Source organism: Sorex araneus, chromosome 1 (assembly GCF_027595985.1).
Source record: "Sorex araneus isolate mSorAra2 chromosome 1, mSorAra2.pri, whole genome shotgun sequence".
Lineage (NCBI taxonomy): Eukaryota > Metazoa > Chordata > Mammalia > Eulipotyphla > Soricidae > Sorex > Sorex araneus.
Window position 1 is genome coordinate 415907590 of NC_073302.1, and position 21986 is coordinate 415929575.

The 21986-nt window shown below is 38.4% G+C and overlaps 1 protein-coding gene across 2 annotated transcripts in view; it reads right to left on the reverse strand.

Annotated features, from left to right (window-relative positions):
* Positions 1 to 12109: 12109 nt before the first annotated feature.
* ASZ1 (ankyrin repeat, SAM and basic leucine zipper domain containing 1) overlaps positions 12110 to 21986 on the reverse strand; it is a 52285-nt gene continuing 42408 nt past the window's right edge. For both annotated transcript variants that reach the window (XM_055144749.1, XM_004602068.2), the window contains 3 exons: positions 17142 to 17247; positions 16243 to 16356; positions 12110 to 12469 (listed from right to left, as the gene is read on the reverse strand). In XM_055144749.1, coding sequence (XP_055000724.1) covers positions 12317 to 12469; positions 16243 to 16356; positions 17142 to 17247 — 373 coding nt within the window. In that variant the 3' untranslated portion in view covers positions 12110 to 12316. The remainder of the gene's footprint in view (positions 12470 to 16242; positions 16357 to 17141; positions 17248 to 21986) is intronic.

Genomic DNA, 21986 nt, shown 5'->3' on the forward strand with positions numbered 1-21986 from the left:
ACAGAGCTACGAATAATTATTTATTAAGCAGTGACAGAGTGACTTGGAGTGCAAAACAGAAGTCATCATGCATATCTGTGTTCTTAAAGATTAACTTTCGTCATAGTGCAAAGGTTTAAAAAAATTGATACTACAAAAACATCATATTTAAACATTTTAAATTCCTCAATTTTGATTCTGGTGCTTGAAACTGAAACTGTGGTTTCAGTTTTTAGTGATAACCTTTTAAGTTTTGAAATATCATTTGAAATGTAATTAATATAAATTAGATATTTATATATAAATTAGATATTAATTGAAATACCTACCACAAGAAAGCTTCAAATATTAAGAAGGCAGCTTTACCTAATTTTAATTTACATACATATTTACAAATTATTCACCTTTTCCCCCTCTAACGTATCTAGGTCAAACTTACTCTGTTTGATTTCAGACTCTAGTGCTCTTAGAAACTGCAGTATTCTACATTACTTTTGAACTAGAAAAATCTTAAATAAAATTTTTTTAGCTAATTTCCCTTTTTTGGGGTGAAGGACTGTTCCTTAAAAAGAAAATGTAGGTGCCAGGAACAAACTCAGGGCCTCTAGCTAAATGATCTGAGATATGCCCCTGGTTATCTTGTTTCTATTTTAATTATATACATTTTCTGAAGTAAAACTGGTTTCAGGTATTCTCCATCATAATTTGACATTTGTATCCTTTAATAATAATGTTAAACATCAATCTTCACACATCATTATAAAATTAGCTCCTTTTATCTATTTTCTTCTTTCCTAGAACCCAGCTAAATTCTTTCTCATGATAGCCATAACACTGTTCTCTGTTAGTTCTGTTTGTTCATTTCCCCAATTCTACACACAAGTAAAAAAATGTTTGTCTTCCTTCATATTCTTTCACTTAAGATACAACTATGCTGCAAATGGCCAGTTTTCTTTCCTCACATATATATATAATATATATTCACATACACAAATATTACACACATATGTATATATTTACATATATGGCGGCAGGGTGGGGTGGTGGCACACTCAGCCATATTCAGGGGCTATTCCTGCCTCTGTGCTCAGGAGTGAGCCCTGACAGTGCTTTGGAGGACCATAGGCGGTGCCAGGATCAATAGGATATGAGACAAGTGTCTTAACCTCTGTACTATATCTCTCCAGTCCCATCTTTATATATATATATGTATATATGTATACATGTATATATATCTTCTTTGTATGTGGCATATACATGTGCATATATACATATGCATATGTATATATATATTCCATTAGTTAATGAACACAATGCTTCTATACCTTGGTTATAATGCTACTATGTACATAGAGTGCATATCTTTATGAATTCAGGTTTTCATTTTATTCAGCTACAGATTATCCTGACTTCAAAGCTATACATTAAAGGTGCTTTGCTGATTGTTTATATCCACATGGCCACAACTATGTAAGTATCCCAGTCTTTGCTCTTAATGTACTTGTTAATTATTGGTGTACTTGTGAATTCTTTATTTACCTGTTAAACAATGGCTCACATGCTGAGAGTCATTGTAAACAGCAAAGTGGGCGGCCACACGGTCTTTTGACGTCCCATGGAATCCAGTTGGTAACAGCTCTAGTCCAGCGGTTGTCTCTAAGTCCCATTATGTGTCCGGCCCATCTGATTTTCAACGCCTTGGCAAACAAGATAGTGTCCCTGATTCTTGACCATCAACAGAAGTTGGAACTCTGGATTCCTTCTCTCACTTGAGTGAAATGTGATATTCCAAGCATAGCTCTTTAGATTTCTCTTTGGGATACCTGAATAGTGTTCTCATCCTGTTTTCATAGGTCCCAGGTCTCTGAGGTGTATATTAGTGCAGGAAGAACAGTGGGGTAAAAAAGATGGGCCCGGAGCTGGAGGTTCTTCGTCCTCTTAACCACTTCTTCAACGCTCTTGAAGGCATTCCATGCTGCTCTCTTCCTCCTCTGCAGTTCTGGCACCAAGTTGTTCCTCATATTGAGTTCTCGACGAGGTACACATAGCGGCTGCATTCGGAGATGTTTGTTTCATTGAGAGCAAATGGAACGTCAGAGACTAGTTCATTCTTCATGAACATCATTTTGCTGAGATTCAGCTGTAATCCGACCTTTCCACACTCGAGGTCGAAGTCAGCCAGCATTTGTGCCACTTGGCTAATGTTTGGTGTTATGAGAATGATGTCATCAGCAAAGTGGAGGTGGTGTAGTTGCTGACTGTCTATCTTCACTCCCATTCCTTCCCATTCTAGTTGTCACATGACGTGGCTCTGAAGAGATTCGGTGAAATGGTATTACCCTGCCGAACCCCTCTCTTTACGTCAATAATCACTTCCTTGTAAGTAAGATCCTGGTGGTGAATCCATAATATATCCCGAGGAGGATCATGATGTACTAAGTTTGAATGCCCTGTTTGGCTAGGGCTTCAATGACAGCTTCAGTCTCAACAGAATCAAAGGCCTTCTTTAAATCAATGAATGTTAGACAGAGCAGCATTTTGAACTCTTGCGAAACTTCAATGAACTTGGTCACTGTGTGGATGTGGTCAATGGTGCTGAATCCTTTTTGGAACCTGGCTTGCTTGCATGATTGTCCTTCGTGTAGTGTTCTGCCTATTCTATTCAGGATGACTCAAGTGAACAACTAGACGGACAACAGGCAGATTGGGTGATAGCTGTCAATGTCGTGGATGTCTCCCTTCTTGTACAACAGAATGGTCCTGATGGTTTTCCACTGGGATGGAACTTTGCATTCGACAGGTAGCATGTGAAGAGCCGAGCCAGTGTATTGACAAGTACTGGTGGCAGATTCTTTAGGTCTTTGGATCTGACCTTGTCTGGACCAGGTGCTGTACAAATCTTTACTGACCAAATGTTGTGTCAGATTTCAGAAGGGAGAACATAGGGAATGACATATCCATCCTGCGAAATTTGGTATTTGAGCAGGTGGACATGGCTATCGAAGAGATCCAAATATAAGTCACGAGTAATCCTCTCCAGTGCCCTTCTGGAAGATGTGATAGATCCATCAGGACAGTGCATAATGCAAAAAGAAATTTTAAAGAAACAAAGTTACACCTTTATTTAAAATCTCTGGAGTCCTAAGGGCTCAGAACAAGTGAAGAAAGAAAACCTATGGGGGTATGATGCTGCCAGCAGGTCAACCTGTAACTGTGGGGTGAGTGCATCAGCAGCCTGATGGTGCCTTCAGACTTCCTGATACCCCAAAATTGCTGCTGTGCCTTTGGCCAGAGCCCAACAACATAGGGTCAAGTTTACTAAGAAATTAAACAGTCAAAAGTTAGGTATGTGGGGGCCACACCCACAAACCACAAACCACCTCTGGCTCAGCTATATAAGCTCATTTATTAGCCTTATTTCAGAGATCCATAAATCTCAAAAGAGATCAAAAGATGCAGTTAGGTTCTGTAGTGCAGAGGTGGGTGGGAACCTGTGACTGAGAGCTCTAGGCCCGCTTGGTTCAGGAGTGGGCCTCCTCCCTCCCGGTCCCCAGTTTTCCAGTAGCCTGGCAGTCACACCCACAAACTGCCCCCGGTTCCATGTAATCTCATCAATGGCCAAGACCCAGGGATTATAAACTAAAACTCCCGAAAGAGAGCGCGACAGAATGTCCTGACCCTGCACCAGGCTGTTTCACATGGTGTGCCCCATAGGGGGGCAGGTGAGAGCCCTCCCCGACCCAAGGCAGCCAAAAACCTTCACAACCCAACCACTGCCATGCTCAAGGCTGCCCCCCCCCCCATGTGCTCGGGCCAAGCCTTGAGCATTAGTGAAGTCCTACGGAACCCAGGTAATGCTTTCCACTCAGGAGAATCTCATGTTCTCTCTTGAGTATATATTTTTCTCCTTCTCTCCATTTATTTCCTGAATAAACTTGTTTCACTTCAAAGAAAACAGAAACACAGATTCAACCACTAAGGAGTGAAGATAAAGAGCAGAACACCTATCTCAGACAAAATATGAACAAACTGCTGAATACACAGTCATCTCTGGGTGATTAGGATGCCCAAGACTACAGCATTGGAGAAGTGATGCCAGGGATCCCCATCTTTCTGAGGAAGCATCATTGTATCACTGTAGCACTGTCATCCCATTGCTCATCGATTTGCTTGAGCAGGTACCAGTAACGTCTACATTGTGAGACTTGTTGTTACTGTTTTTGGCATATCGAATATGCCACGGGGAGTTTGCCAGGCTCTGCTGGTGGGCAAGATAGTCTCAGTAGCTTGCCGGGCTCTCTGAGAGGGGCGGAAGAATCGAACCCGGGTAGACCAAGTGCAAGGCAAATGCCCTACCCACTGTGCTATCGCTCCAGCCTCTGAGGAAGCTTACTTCAATAAAATAGTTGAGCTAAGTCAATGACCAAACGAACACACAGTAACTCCTTGTGGGAAGGGAGCAGGAGTAAGTCTTCAGAACTATTAGATTATTCACAATACTCAAGTTTTCTCCCCGTCGTTTCCTTTCTTGTTGAAATTCCTGGAGTCAATATACAGTTGGTCGTGGTGTTCACACATTTTGTGCACACATTAGTTGTATAGCTCAAAGATTCTTCGGTTGCTGTGCTCACTGGAGGTTTCATATTTGATTACGGTACTTGCACTTTTGGGGGAGGCTGTGTTGCTTGCTGGGGGCTACATACTTGATTGTGATCATATGCTTAATTGCAGTGCTTGCCAAAAGTTAAAGGTTTTTAGTTTTGGGTTTTTTGGTTTTTCTTTGTTTTTTAAGTTGTGGTGCTTACACACACCTAGTTGCAATGCATCTGAGACTGAACTTGCAGGCCAGGGATTCCAAATAAAAATGCTAACACGACAGGAGGTACTAGGATTACACTCTCAATCTTCTGCCTAAAGGGCAAGAACACTACCACTGAGATATCCCAAGGAACATAAATATCCACATTTAACAAAAAAATTGTGAGACATGCAAAGAAAGACAAAACTTTACACACACACACAAAGAGCATGAGAGGGAACAGATGTCATATTTAATAAGCATTTAAAAAATAATTACAAATGCTTAAAGAACTAAAGGGAAACATGTTTAAAGAAATAAAAGGCACAAAGACAATATATCATCACAGAGAATAACAAACACAAAGAAATACAGAAACCATGAAAAGGCACCAAAGAAATTCTGGGGTAAACAGAATCCAGCATGGGAAGGGAGATTCTTGTGTGCTGAAAGTAGACTAGAGACTGAACACAATGGCCACTCAATACCCCTATTGAAAACCACAACACCCAACTGGAGAAAGAGATCAAAAGGGAATACCCTGCCATAGAGGCGGGGTGGGGTGGGGGGGAGATGGGATTGGGGGGTGGGAGGGATACTGGGTTTATTGGTGGTGGAGAATGGGCACTGGTGGAGGGATGTGTTTGCAAACATTGTATGAGGGAAAAACAAGCTCAAAAATGTGTAAATCTGTATCTGTACCCTCATGGTGACTCACTAATTGAAGAATGAATAAAAATAACAAAAAAATTATAGTGCTTCAGGGCTGGAACAATCACACAGCGGGTAGGGTGTTTGCCTTGCTCGTGGCCGAGCCGGGTTTGATTCCCAGGATCCCATATGGTCCCCCGAGCACCGCTAGGAGTAATTCCTGAGTGCATGAGCCAAGAGTAACCCCTGTGCATCGCTGGGTGTGACCAAAAAACCAAAACCAAAAAAAAAAATTGTAGTGCTTCAATAATTGATTTGAATTGACAGAAGAAACAATAATTACACCTAAAGATACTGAATTGAGGTAATTTAAAGAGAGAGATAACAGAATAAAGAAGAATGGACAGAAAATTCTAAGATACATCTGGGTTCATCAATATATATGCGACAGAAATACCAAGAAGTTAGAAGAAAAAACATTCCTGGATATAATGGCTGAGAGCTTTCCATACTCGATGAAAACAATTATCCTCACATGCAAAGAGGTCAATGAACTTTAATAGGTTAAATGCAGAGCCACACCCAGACATATCAGAGGAAGAATGTCAAAATGCAAAACCAAAGAAGAAATGGTGACAGTGGCAAAAGGATTGTCAGACACAAAGAAACCCCAATAGGGGTTTGAACTCTCAGAGACTAGTGTCTTAGAGATCAGTGAGTTGTGGGGTGACATATTCAAAACACTGAGAAGAAATAATACCTGCCAACTAGAACCTTTTATCAATAAGAAAAACTTTCTTTAACAATGAAGGCAAACAGAATTTAGAAAAAACCCGAATGTCCGAGAACAGATGACTGGTTAAAGAAACTTTGGTACATCTACACAAGGAAATACTATGCAGCTGTCAGAAAGGATGAAGTCATGAACTTTGCATTTAAGTGGATCAACATGGAAAGTATCATGCCAAGAGAAATTTGTCAAAAAGAAAGACACAGAAAAATTGCGCTCATCTGTGGAATATAAAACAACAGAATGGGAGACTAACACCCAAGAATAGTAGCAATAAGTACCAGGAGCCCTGCTCCACGGCAAGCTGACCTCACATGCTCAGGGAGAGGGCAGCTCAGATAGAGAAGGGAACACCAACTAAATTGTAGTGGAGGATCCACTCAGGATGGGAGAGGTGGGTTGAAAGCAGACTATAGATTGAACACAATAGCCCCCCAGTATCCCCATTGCAAACCATAACACCCCAAAGCAGAGAGAGAACAGTAAGGAATTCCCTGTCTTGGGGGGAGGGGGGGAAGCACGGGGGTGGGGGGAGGGACCCTGGGGCCATTGGTGGAGGAGAATGGGCACTGGTGAAGGGATGGGTATTCGAGTATTGTATAACTATAACACAGGCACGAAACTCTGTAACTGTACCCTCACAGTGACTCATTAATAAAAAAATAAATTAAAAAAATAAAAAAATAAAAATGAAGGCAAAACATACTCTCAGATAAACAAAAACTTATAATTGCTATTAGATTCACCTTATAAGAAATATTAAAGCTCTTCAAGTTGAAAGCAGGAAAAATCAATAGGTGACAGCTGTGTTCAAGAGACAACAAGGGATTCTCCAGAGGGGAAAAAAGTCAAAAGTAATGACACGAGTGCCTATTTTGAAAAATATCTCAATTATTAATGCAACAATTACAAAAATAAATATTCATGTAATTAATGAGATTATAACCTATATATATTATATTTATAAAAAGCAGTGCAATGGAAGTACTGGGAAAAGAATTATATTAGAATAAAAAAACACTACTATCTGGTAGCTTAAATCCACAGGACCAAGTAAAGAGAACCAGAAATAGTAAATAAGAATACAAATCAATTTACTAATATATAAATATAAACTTGATTACTTTTCTCAGTTTAACAGACCTAAAGCTAACATTAAACAACCCCTCTGACTAAAAACTCAGACCTGCATTAAAAGAAATACTTATTCTCCTATCCATATTCCAGTTCAGCTCATCATCATCATCATCATCTTCATCATCATCATCATCATCATCATCATCATCATCATCATCATCATCATCATCATTCCGTTGATTGTCAAATTTCTCGAGCAGTCTCAGTAATGTCTCCATTCGTCCTAGCCCTGAGATTTTAGAAGCCTCTCTTTACTCGTCCTTTCCAATGGTGCCACATTGGAGGCTCTTTCAGGGTCAGGGGAATGAGACCCATCATTGTTACTGGCTTTGGCATATGAATATGCCATGGGGAGTTTGCCAGGCTCTCCCATGCAGGAAGAAAACTCTTGGTAGCTTGCCAGGTTCTCCCAAAGGGAGAACTGGGCAAATAAAACCGGGAGCTTGGTTTTATCGTCTCTGGATGTTGGCCGCTGGTGAGATTTCATGGTGCCGGAGGCAGTCCCTGGGTGTTACCACCTAGCTACTGGGAAACAGGGGATCTGGGTAGAAGAGGCCCAGTCCTGATCGAGCAGGCTTAGAGATCTCAGTCCCGGGTCCCACACACCTGGGTTCCTCTTCTGGTTCCTTCATGTGTGAGGCTTGTCTGAACGTGTTGAGAGGGGCCTTGAGCATGGCTGTGGCTGCGCTCCGGAGGTCTTCGGTTGAGGGGGCTCTGCTCGGGGTGGGGAGAGAAACTGAAACCCACCCCCTCCGAGGGGCCCCATTGAAGACAGCCAGGCTCGGGGGCAAGAGACTCTCTGCTACATTAAAACATAAAATTTACTAAGTTTAGAAGTTTACTTTGAGTTAGTGGATTTGTTCAATAAGCTTCTAGTACACTGAATTTCTTGTAACCCCTCCACAAGGACGCCTGCCAGTCACCGAGTAAAATAGGAACAATGGCTTAGGGTCCACAAAAGTGAGGTGGTTAGAGATCAAGTGATGATTGCTTTGTGTAATCATTTTTTCTCGCTTCTCTATCAATGCTTGCTTCGCAGTGCTTACAGAAATTTACTGGGTGCCAGGATATGGGCCTGGTGAGTTAAACTAATTTTGTAGGTACTTATTAAAATAACAGGTAGCCTAGGATGTGGTTTTACCTAACCAAAAGCCTGTGCTTCTCCTAGGAGGTTGCTGCTCTTGCCTAGCAGGACAGCCCACCAGCTGGTGTGAATACACTCCGTTTGATCAAATTTTACTTGTTATCTCCATGTCTCCTTTGGTCATGACCCCCCAAATTTTGGGGCTCATGTGGGATTTGGTGGTGGACAACACAACAGCACAACAAGTCCCTGGGGATAGCCACAGAGATTCTTCAAAGGATCACCTTGCCTTCGCTTTGTTCAAACCTTTGCCCAGTTGCCCAGGATGTCAGATGAACTGATGCCCCCTCCCCCAATCTCTTAGATTTGGCTCTCAGGAGTCCTCTGTTCCTCACCGGGGAGTCGCTGACCACCTTCTCTCTGGGCCTGTAAGTCACTGACCGGGACTGTGTGGAAGGTGGATGCAGCGCTATTGCCCCGAACAGGCCTGGGTGTGACATGTCAAGATGAACCACAGGGGACATTTCAAACATCTTTAGTCTCAGGATTAGAGAGTTTTTTGTTCTTTTTGTTTTCTTATTTGGGGAGGGGCCACACCAAACAGTGCTCAGGGATGAGTCCTAGTGGGGCACGGGGATCATACAGGGTGTTGGGGATGGATGCCAGGTTTCCACTTCATATAAAACAAGTGCCCTTCCCACTGCAGCATCACTAGGGCCCAGAAACCAGTTCTTGTACACAATTAACACTTGTACTAACTTTCTATAGAAGGCAAACTCACAGTATTCCATTAGTATGAAAATAATAGAATTTTTTTAGGTTTCACATTGACTAATTTCAGCTCCCAGGGAGACTAAGAGCCTCCACTCCCAGCATCAGGCTCTGGATTTCCTCCTGAGCTGTTGAGAGACCATTTGTCGGGGATGGAGCCTGAACCCCCACCTTTCAAGTCACATACTTGCTCCACTGAGCTATCCCGGCATCATAAAAATGTCTTTTCAATGTGTGAACCTTGCCAGCTCACTTGTACTTGGTGACCTCATTCTGAAATCAAATTGCAGCAATGCCAAATCCTGAAGCTGTGTTTTGAGTTCTGAAATCGATCACAGCAAGCAAGGTAAAAAAAAGAAAAACAAAACACTGATCAAACCCTGAGTGAGGCCAAGCAGGTGCATCTCTGTGGTTCTCATAGTGCCAACAGGCCTACAGAAAAGGGAAGATCCATAAGATCCATCGGGAGGATTGCTGTTACAATACTCAAACTACTTCTTGGGCTTTCGCATTTGACTAGAACCGGTGATATTTGGGGGAGCTTATATGGTGTTGGGGATCAAATCACGGATGGTCATGGGTAAGACCAACACCCTCCCTGCTGTACTGTTCTTCCCTCAAATGAGCTTTGTTACGGGCTCTCTCATTCACTTTTCAACATAAAGGCAAAGAAAATCTCTTAGTGGGTCAGGAGAGAACAGCAGGTAGGGACACAAGGGTGACAGGGACTGATCCCTGAGCACTGCCCAAAGGAACCCCTGAGCACCGGCAGAAATAACCCCTCAGTGACACTAGGCCCCACAACAAAATAAAAATTGTTTTTTTTTTTCAGGATGCTCAAAACCCATCCTAATGACTCGAGGCAAACACAAGGGCAGTGACAGAGAGGGCAGGATGGGAGATGGGTCTGCTGCTCCTGAAAAGGGCACCTTAACATTGCAGTCTGTGCAGCCAGGCTGGTAAGGGACAGAGGGAGACAGGGCACATACGGTCCCGAGTCTCATGGACACATGACAGATGAAAAGATGGAGCAAAGCAAAGAAAGCAAAGTGCAGTTTTCATGACAGTTTGGGTGAAGGAATGGCAGCGTGAGTGTGGCAGTTACCTGGATCCAGGAGCCCAAGGGGCCCCAAGTCAGCAGCGCAAATCATATTAGCTCAGGTCACCCACACAGTCCAGGGTCCATGCCAGAAAGGGACCCCAGACACTCATCCGTGCACACGTCACACTTCTCTCCTTTCCAGTCTCAGACCTCCTCCTTCCAGCCAGGAGATTACTGCAGGTTTCACTCCAGAATGCCGGCTCAGCTCTTAGTATTAAAGTTATTTAAAAGATGGCTCTCAGGAAAAAATGTTTTGCTATGGTTAAAATGCCAGACACTAATTCTTTCAAGTGATACAGATGTGAATATTCTCAAAAAGAATGATTGAGTGCTGCTGCTTTCCAAAAGCATAAATTCCTACTCATAGTTCATTAGACTCTTTTTGGTTTTTCATTTGTGTGTGTGTGTGAATGAGAAGCAAGATCAGTTTCATTGAAACTTTTGAAAAGATGTGAGAGGAATAAAAAAAGTGTGTGTTCAAGAGAGAACGGGTTTCTCCAGTGTGAAATAGACAATCAAACAAATAGGAACAAGTAAGGAGTATACATGTTCAACGGAGAACACGGGCTTTAACAGAAAGCTGACTTTTCTTATATATGATTTTCCCCCTTTGCTTCATGTTCACCTTGTAAATCAACTACCTTTTCTAAAAAAAGCAAGGTTTATTCATGTTTCTTGGGCAGTGGAGGTTACATTCAGCAGTACTTGGGGACTATTTTCAGGCTCTGCTCTGGAGCTGCTCCCAGAGGTGCTTGGGGACCAGGTGGTGACTGACCTGGAGCCTTTTGCATACAAAGCATAATCTCAGCCCACTGAGCCCTTGGATCCTCAAGATACAGTTAACTACTAAATTCCCATGAAATAAGGCATCATGTTTGCTAACTTCACTGTAAAAATTGAGGTGTCATGATTTTTATTTCAAAAAATAAAAATAAATCCCATAAAGAAGCATGTCTTTAGATTGAGAAATGACATGCCACATGCCATCAACTGTCATAACACCCTCAACCCTCAACAATGTTACTCAGAGCTGGGGATGCAGTGAGTGGAAGATGCAACAAGCAAATGTTGTCTTACTTGTGTGAGGCCCTGGGTTCAAAACACAGCACTCCTCTATCCCATGGACACAGTTTTCAAAGTGTATGTCATATATTACAATAGGTATATTAACTTTTGAGACTTCTTAAGCATTTTGGGTTTTCCATAATTTTCTCCCTTTTTAAACTTTATACTTAAAATATTTTTTCCTAGATTTTGATCCATAAAGTTTTAAATTTTACATTTTGCTCTATCCATTTCATTCTCTGTAGCACTGTAGCACTGTTGTCCTGTTGTTAATGGATTTGCTCGAGTGGGCACCAGTAACGTCTCCACTGTGAGATTTGTTGTAACTGTTTTTGGCATATTGAAAATGCCCCTGGTAGCTTGCCAGGCTCTGCCGTGCAGGCGGGATACTTTCGGTAGCTTGCCAGGCTCTCCGAGAGGGATGGAGAAATCAAACTGGTTCGGCTGTGTGCAAGGCAAACCCCTACCCGCTGTGCTATCACTCAGAATTTCAAAATAAATAATTTCTTAATTATGTTTTCTAACTGAAGATTAAATAGGAAACTGCTAATTAAATAATCATTGTAGGGAAAATGATGAAAGAGCTATATATTAACTCTAAAATATTATATTATCTACCGTGACAAATAAGCACACTTATTAAACATCAAAAATAGTAAAAGAAACTTTTATTTTTAATGTGATTTAGAGTTATAGGACAAATGCAAAAATCATTTATAATTTGCTGCTTGATCAAAATTAACAAAAATATAACAAATGATATATCTAACTCAAAACTGACAAATCACTTTCTAAAGAAAAACTTTCTGTTCTATGCTATCATAATTTTTCCTATGTAGTATTGGAAAAGAATGTAGTTTTATTTTCCATAAGTGGTTAAAAGCAACATTTTTAATTTGAATAAGCCATACGCATATCACTCAAAACAAAGTAGTAGGATTATTTTTGCTGTAAAGTTAGCTTGCAAATGAAAAGAAGAAATCCAAATCCGCATACTGTAATAGCTGTCCTCTTCAGAATTTTACTATTCCATGTAGATACTTCTTCCATTAATGGTATGTGAGTTGGATCATTTTCTCGTTCGTTTTGTAACTAATATTTGTATAGGAAAGAAAAAAGAGTTATTGTACAGAATACTGATTATACACTTTTGACTTTAAAGCATGTCAAAATATCTGTATTAATTTAGGTGTAGGCAACTCTTTCCCATTAAAGAGTATTTTTCTTTTATTTTGGGGTCACACTTGTTGGTACTCAGGGGCTCTTCCTTGGCTCAGTGCTTAGGGGACCATGCAGTATTATGGACTAAACCTGAATGCTCCCAAAATCAAAACATGTGCTCAGTTTTTAAAGCTATATCCGTGTCTTCCCATGGAAGACTTTTAAGTGGACACATATGTTTTGAAAGACAATCTTTGTTTCATTGATACCCTATTAAAATATAAGTTTTACATTAAAAATGTGTCCATAGATTATATCTTAGAATAATGTTTTTATGTCATGAAGTAAAGTTTAATATTAAAGCTTATATATCTATACGGAATGGAAACTGTTAACTTTTTTCCTTCACTATTAAACATCAATGGATTTCTTACCCCAAAGTGAATCATGCTTCAGACATATCTACAATATACAAAATTTAACAAAACAGAAGATTGGTAATGCTAGAAGCTTAATCCTTTATTTAAATATGATTAGAAAAGGGGCCAAAAGCTAATATATCAGGGAGTGTGCTTGCCTTGCACACTGCTAACCCAGGTTAAATCCCCGGTGCCTCATATGGTCCCCTCAAATCACTAGAAGTGATCCCTGTACAGAGCCATGAGTAAGCCGTGAGTACTTCCAGGTATGGCCCAGAAACCAATAAAAATATTTAAAGGTAAATATAAATACAGAAACAAATGTCAACAAAAATTTCCATGGTTCTTTCAGTAGTTCTGAGCAGTGAAAGTATTGATCCAGATGATCTAGCAAGCTTCTAAATTCCTACACGTAAAAGCTTTCAAGAACTTTCTTGAAAACACATAGACACACTCTTTTACACAAACATACACGTATGTGTGTGGGCTGGCACATGGGGGGGAAGGGAAAGAGGGAGAGAGAGAGGGAGAGAGAGAGAGAAAGAGAGAGAGAGAAATGAAGTATGAACAGAAATCAAAAAGATCTTGGAAAGATAAAAGAACCAGGCACATTTACAGAGTGATATTTACTAGAAACATCCTGTACTAGATGGGCAACAAAAATACTTTTAGCAGTAGCAGAAGTTAATGACTAAAATTTACAGTGTAAATATTTAATGAAAAAAAAGGACTGCAAAATTAATTTTAAATTTATGGCAGAAAATGGACTTCAATGCCAACCTCATTAATACTGTTTCTACATTCTAACTTCCAAATGGCTTCACTCAGCAACAGATTCCTTTCCGACACTGATGCTCCATTTACTGAGTCCTGAGACAGTCATTCCTTTCCTTAACCAATTACTTAGAATGACCCCCCCTGACAGGAGCCTGTCAGTGTGTTGGTCTGAAAGAGAATGATGTGGTGCTAAAGTCTAGCCTTGACCTCTCCCACCCTCTCTCTTTGTTACCTCTGTACACTTATCTGTGATAACTCATGTTTCTTTTCAAAATTCCCTTCAGTTATTATTGGTAAGCTTTGAAAGAATTTAACAGGCATGGTAGCATACTCCCAAATCTCGAAGTTCTCGCAGATCTCTAAATCAAACTCTATGACAGTGATTACTATTTAAAAGGCTGATCCAGAAAAATGAACTCAGAATTTGCTTCAAATTGAAGCCTTTCCTAAAGAACTGTATCTATCATTACATAAACCAATGGATGCTTTTTCAGGACAGCCTTTATAGATATGTAAACACTCTTGTTAGAGAGGATAGGGGGTGAAAAATCTTCCACTCAGCGAAAAGAATGAAATCTCTTTATAGATACCCATTATCAAAATAAATATCATGGCATCTGACTGAAATTACTCTACAATCAAAGTCACCCCAACGCAGTCTTTTATTCTTTCTTCTAAGAAAAATCTGTACTCATCTTGGAGAAAATAAAGTATTATCAACCCTGACGCAAAGATGTCAGGTAATTTCCTACATTAAAGGTTAATGCACTGCAGGAAGTATCTTTACATCAATCTTCCCAATTTCCCTTGGATTCTCATAAAAAATGTCACCTGGGTTGAAGAGATAGCTGAAGGAGCAGAGTAACTGATTTACATGCTGGAATCTTGGTTCAAGCCCTGGTACTACATGGTCTCCTGAATAACACCAGAAGTCACCCCTGAGCACCAAGCCAGTAGTAGCTACAGACCACCTCCAGGTATGGCCCAAAATTTTAAATAAAAAAGAAAATCATCATGCTGAGTAAAATCAGAACCATTTCCTTCAATTCCTCTGGCTGAGATGGAATAGTGAAGATGTATGCTATCATTTTCATGCTTTCAGCAAATTCAGGCTCCATGTAGCCTATGGCAACAGCAGTAGTAACTGATAATAAGTTTGCTGATTCAATAAAGGTCGGAGATAATACAATTTATAAACTAATACAACTTCTTGGGGAAAAAAGTTATTGTTCATAAGAATTTAGATGCACACTGCTTATTTAAAATATTTTGTGCACCTAAATTTTGTGGAATTTGCTTTACAATTTTCTGCTTATCTTTTAGAAAGACTCATTTTTATTAACTAGCATTAATATTTAGAATAACAAATCACCTCAAATATGCACAAAAATTATTTTGAAAAAAATTACTGTTTTTGATAAAAAGTATCAGTAAAAATTTAAATGATCTTGATTAAAGCTATAAAAACATGATATAATCTCATTCACAAGGATTTTATAGAAACCATATCAAAATTATTTGTTAAGTAGAAAACAGATTTTTATTTTAACATGTCCTATTTTGGACTACAAATTATATTAATGAGAAAAATCACCAATTTTTAAGTTCAGTATAAAATCATTAGCCAAAACCCCCTCAATTTCTTCTTAAAAATTCTAGTTTAAGAAGTTTAAAAGATGAGTAATTATTTCACCCATGATCCAATCTCAGAGATAACAACAAATTTTATTTACATGTAAGTAAAACTAGTATAACTATCTTTAAATAGGTGATACATTATTTTTTAAAACTAGCTGCATATAGTTAGAACAATGTGTGTATCATAATTTTCTAAATCAATCATTTTGTATATGACACTTAAACGTGTATACATATTAAAATCATTAAATTATTTTGGAAAAGTACAAGTTTTTTTTTTTAAAGATACCTTGGCTCATCTTGCCAAACTGTTCAAAAAAGCTGGAAAAATATTACAGTTAGGGTACTTGCCTTGTATGCTCTGGAGACAGACAGACACACAGACACACCACACACACACCACAGAGGAATATCCATCTGAACTGAGATTACCAAGTAGCAGAGGAGGAGGTAGAGGGGGATATTGGTAAGAGTACCCTCACTCTGGTGGTAGTGAGGTGCAGTAAGTGGGTATCAAAGCATGAACACCTTTCTAAACATGGTACTTGAACTCTAACAACAATAATCAATTTTTTTGAAAAGAATATCCATTTAATGAACTCCAAACAGAAACAGCGAATTTGTACATTTTTTCCTGGTAATTTAAAAGATAAAATTTAGTAACAGCACTGTCTTTCCAGTATGTATTTCTTTAATGTACAACTAGATTTGTCATATAAATACATAGGTATATATATATCCTTGCTTGGGGCCCATCCTTTTCCACTTGTTAGGTCATAGTTTCAGTTCCCCCTGTGAGAGCTGCTTCACTCTAACACTGGGCTATAATTCCCCTTAGCCCCTACTTCCACTTTCAGGGTAAATATGTACCTTTTGAATTAAGTCTTTTAGTTTGCAGACCTCTTCACTCAAATCTTCAACATTACTGACCAGTTCTTCACAAACTGAGGTAAAATTCCGGGGAGAAGCCCATTCTAGCACTATCTGTCAATAGTTTCAAAAAATTAAAACTTAAAAGAAGAAAACAACTTTTCACAACTTCATGTCCACAAAAATTAAAATTATACATTATCAAAATGTAAAATTATACACTTTCAAACATTAAATTATATCATCAAAAAGCATTCTTTTGTTAAGGATTCTGACTTCGAAAAGTCAGTAATTTGATATAAAGTCAAATTAGCTTTCCTGAATACACTTATTAAGTATACATGTAAAAATTCATACCTAACTTTAAGAAGACTACTATGATTAATAATATTTGTGATGAAAAATAAACACAGATTTTAAGAACAAATGATTCTTATTAATAAGTGCATTAAAATAATTTTACTACAGATGAACTAAAAGCAAGCACATAAAACTTCAAAATAATTTTGCTTTTTTATATATTATAGTTTGTTTAAATCTTCCTTCATTTAAAAAAACATATCAATATGGTTTAATAACACTCAACACACTGGTTCATTTCAACTTGCGCTTAGGTCTCCTGTCACTTTATATTTTAAACAATTAGGTTCTCTTCAAGAAAAAAATGGTTAAGTTCAATACACAGATCAGTTTAATTTTTGCTTTGATTTTTTGAGTGCTAGAACATTAACTTTTTCAATTCATATGTAAATAAATAGTATTAAACAAATTTAGATTTTACGTGTTTTTTGTAAAAAACATAATCTTATCAGATAAGAAACTTGCTTACTCAATCCTAAACTTATTGGGATTTTCTCAGGATTCATACTTTTATTCACTTCATAACATTTATAGAATACCTTATGAGAATTTACAGGCAACTCAGTAATGATATTCTGTACAGCTGTTATTAAATGACCACACTGTTTGTTTAATTTCAGAAGAAAGTTGAGGAATTCATCACCACTAAAAAAAAAGAAACAAACAGGAGGAGTCATGAATATAATAAATTATTTACTGGAATTATTTTCTGGAATAATTGCTCAATGTCAAGTCACAACATTTATTACATTCTTTAAATTATATATGTATATACATACACATATATACACTCATATGTACATATGTATGTGTATTTTTGTTGTTGTTTGTTTTGGGCCAACCAAACCAAAAGACTGTTTAATCTTTCAAGTGGAATGACAAATGCTCAGGGGTCACTCCTTGTTCTGCACTCAGGGGTCACTCCTGGAGTTGCTCAGGGGGAACACATGGGATGCTGGGACTGAACTTGGGTTGCCGTGTGCAAGGCAAACACCTTAGCCACTGTGCTATCACTCTGATCCCTAAACTTAATCACGCTCATGATGGCAATGATATGAGACAATAGTTATCAATGACCAGTTAACAGTAGAAAATGACAGTGTTATAGGAGTTCTTTTCCTAAGGACCTACAAACTGACCAGACTAGTGAGAATTCAGGTAGTCTGTGAACTTGAAAAGTAAAAATCACATTTTTATTTTCACTAACTCTTCATACAGAAATCAAATCTTTCCTTAAAGATGAATGGAAGCACTAACTACAGTATTATTAGAAGTGTCTATACTTTGATCAACATAACACTATGGTCACAGGGAAACCTACAAACTAAAAGAATGAATATTGTGAAGGGGAGAGAAATGACAGGGATATAACAAAAAAGAACTATAAAAGGAAAATTAGCCTTGGAGTGGGGGATATCATGTATATGCTTATGAAGGAAGGCAATGAAGGGATGGACTCAGAAGGGAGGAAAATGTCAGTTTTGGGGCTGGAGTGATAGCACAGCGGGTAGGGTGTTTGCCCTGCACGCGGCCGACCCGGGTTCAAATCCCAGCATCCCATATGGTCCCCTGAGCACCGCCAGGGGTGACTCCTGAGTGCATGAGCCAGGAGTGACCCCTGTGCATTGCTGGGTGTGACCCAAAAAGCAAAAAAAAAAAAAGAAAGAAAGAAAGAAAATGTCAGTTTTGTCAAACAACTGTAAGTTCACTTACACTAATAAGGATACATTGGTGAGTAGACCAGTTTCACTGACAGAGAAATCAATTTATAGTTATAGTTTCAAAGAAACATATAACAGAAAAGAGGAACATTGATATGAAGGTGATTCAGAGAAAGAGAAAATGGAATGTAAATGGATAATACTGTATTACAGAAAAAAATATTTTAATCTTTCAAGTGGAATGACAAAAATAGATCATGAATATTGTAAATTCCTAAGTGTGTCAGATAACTATTTTAGTGTCATTTATCAACGTCAATTAAAATAAAAATTCACATTAAAACTATGGGGCCAAATATTGCTGGGAATGGCCCCCTCAATTGTGAATGTGAAGTACTATCCGAAACAGTGCATGGGAGGCCCTCACCCTCCCCCCACAAAATCTAAGACTACAGGCCTCATATCGAATATGAATAAAATTTGTATTGATAGAAAGTTTAACTTTTCATTGTAGTTTCTTCTTTGCAATTGCTAGGAGGAATGATTATAAACAGCAAGCAAGTCAGCCTCCAATGAAAGAAAAACCAAACTTTTCTCAAAGATGAGGTTTCCTTGGGTCATGACTGCTTACAGGGTCATATAACTAGATGTGGGATGGCAAAATATTTGGCAACAGGAAAATGTTTCAGAATGCACTGTAGCACTGTTGTCCGGTTGTTCATGGACTTGCTTGAGCAGGCACCAGTAATGGCTTCGCTCCATTGGGACACTTGTTACTGTTTTTGGCATATTGAATATACCACGGGTAGCTTGCCAGGCTCTGCCATGTGGGTGGGATACTCTCGGTAGCTTGACAGGCTCTCTGAGAGGGATGGAGGAATCGAACCTGGGTCAGCCACATGCAAGGCAAATACCCTACCTGCTGTGCTATCGCTCAGTCCTCAGAATGCACAGAACAAAAATTAATTCACAAACAATTGTGTAATGAATCTGAGATGTTTCTGGCAAAGTTCACCTGTGCTGAATTTCAGTGGGAAAAAAGTTTAAATATGGCATTAAGGCATGTTGCTAAGACTTCAAATTGTTGCTTTTGAAAAACAAACAAGTCTTTCTTCTTAGTAATTATGTATTTTAGAAAGCTGTCTATGTTAAACAGACTTTTAAACTTTATATGAGTAATGTATGTAATCTGGTTACAAACAACAAAAGGTACCAGGGGGCGAGAGAGAGAAAGCTTAGTAGTCAGGGTGCAAGAACCGGAGTTTGAGCCTGGCATAACATACTCTGACCACTGCAGCTAGCAGTGGGGGCTGCTAGGTTGTGCTGGGGTGGCTCTGGCAGTTCGGCAGGCCCACGCACTTTCCCGACCCATCAGACAGACAGTGGTCAAGAGCAGCCCAGGAGCCCCTGAGCACTGCATGGGGAGTTTCCACTTACTACCTACCTGCCCCCAAGAAAAAAGTAGCTCATTATTATTTTATGAAAGCAAATGAAAGTTTAAAAACTAGGTAAGACCTTGTTCTATACAGCAAAAATGACATACATAAATTTTTTTTAAATAATTATTCCAGTTTTCTTTCTGATCTTAGAGAATGTTAATATATTTCTAAGGAATAGTCATTACAAATATGAATTTTCTGTAACTTATGTACAAGATACCCTTATAATTTAAAGATTTTATTTTTAAATACTTTATTTAATATCAATAAACTAGTTAATAACTCATTAATGCTCTATTTTTTATTTACTGGGCTCAATAAAATTAAGAGCCACTGTCATTCAGAATTTGAAAAACTAGTTAATATGTATACACACACATATACAATATAAGCTTATTAGTTCTTACTCTAAGGATAATATGACAATTTAACAACTCAGTTTAAATAAGCAAATAAAATTAAATTACACTTTAGTAAATGGAAGGAAATTATATACTTTAATTATCAGTATACGAACAGACAAGTATAAAAAGACATTAACTACATCATTCTACTCCACATACACAGTGCATATTATGTCACTCTCAACTCTAGAGCTATACAATATATAACTTACGTGATTTAATATACAACCTTCATGTTATGTGGAAGTCCTGGCAATTTTGTATTTCAAAGGTATGACATACATAGGATAAATTGAACTATGGCATCAGATTTGATGTCTTTTCTAATGAGTCAGTCCTCGCTTTGCCATTGTGTATTTTATGACATATGGCATGAGACCTGGCCATGTAAACAAAAGAAAGTGACAGTGGAACTTTTCAACAGGAGCTTTAAGAGCCACTAAATGGTTCTGCCATTTCTCTTCTCCCTTGGTCACAGAGTGATGAGTCTTAGGAAGGACTGTTTCAGAGTTGCTGCAGCTGACCCATGACATAGGTGATCCAAACATAAAGTGTTTAGCATACCTAATCATTTAGAATCAGAAGCGACTTGTTACTTCAGTAACAAGCCACTTAAAAATATATAGTCCAAAATCTTTATCTTAAACATAGGTACTCTTATAAATAAAAGTACTATGTGTTCACTGTAGAAGATCTGAAAAAATAAAATTACCAATGCTCTTATTAGACATACTTTTTTCCATAACATATTATAGCATACATTTCTTCCAGTATTTTCCATACACATATATATATAGCTATTATACCTTATGCTCAGTATTATATTATGCCTATTTATGAATGCACTTATTATAAATATTATTCATTATAGTAAATCTAAAGGTATTTTTTGTTTTTGCTTTTAGATCATATCCAGGACTGCGAGGTGACTACCAAGCTCTGTGCTTAAGTTACCGTGCAGGTGGGGAACAAACCTGGGGCTCCTACATACAAAGCATGCGCTCAACACTAACCTACCTCTCCAGTCCCTCCAAAATAATTTTAATCACAGAATCATCACATTGATGCATCAATCAATCATTCTTCGAGTTGCAAATATTTAAAAATTTCCAAATTTCAGACATTTACAAGTATTACATGTGAACAACTCACTTCAATGTCATTATTACACATATTTTTTGTTTGTTTGGGGCCAAAGTGGTGCTCAAGGCTTTCTCCTTGCCCTGGGTTCAGGGATCAAGTTTTCAGTATTCATGGGCCATACATGGAGTGTCAGGGATCTAACTCAGGTTGACCATGTGCAAGGCAAGGGTTTTATCTACTGTACTATCTCTCTGTCCCACGCCTTTTAATACATCTGTGGGGGGTTGAAATCACAGCAGGCAATGCTCAGGGCTTACTCCTACCTCTGCACTTAGGCATCACTCATGGCGGGTTTCAGGAAACCATATGGGGTGCTGGGTACTGAACCTGGGTCGAAAACATGCAAGACAAGTGCCCTACCTGCTGTACTACTGGTCTAGCCCTATACTTAAAAAAATATATATATATATATGAAATTTTCTTTGTGAAGGAGAAAAGGTTTTTCAACTGGACATAATTTTTAAATGCCTCTGATCCTTTCAAGCTTAGATCACATTGTTCATATAAAAAAAAAAGGTAAGAAATTACTGAAAATATCAAGACATGACTAAAATTATTTGTTAAAATATCTCAAAGTAGTAACAGGCTATTATTAACTATAGTTGCATTATAATTATGCAAACATCCTAAGTATAGAAAACTGAATTGCACACACAAGTTCTCACAAAAGAATACTTTAGAAAAATTAACACAGAGGAGAAAAGTATCTTAAAATATATCAGTAGCTAAACTACTGA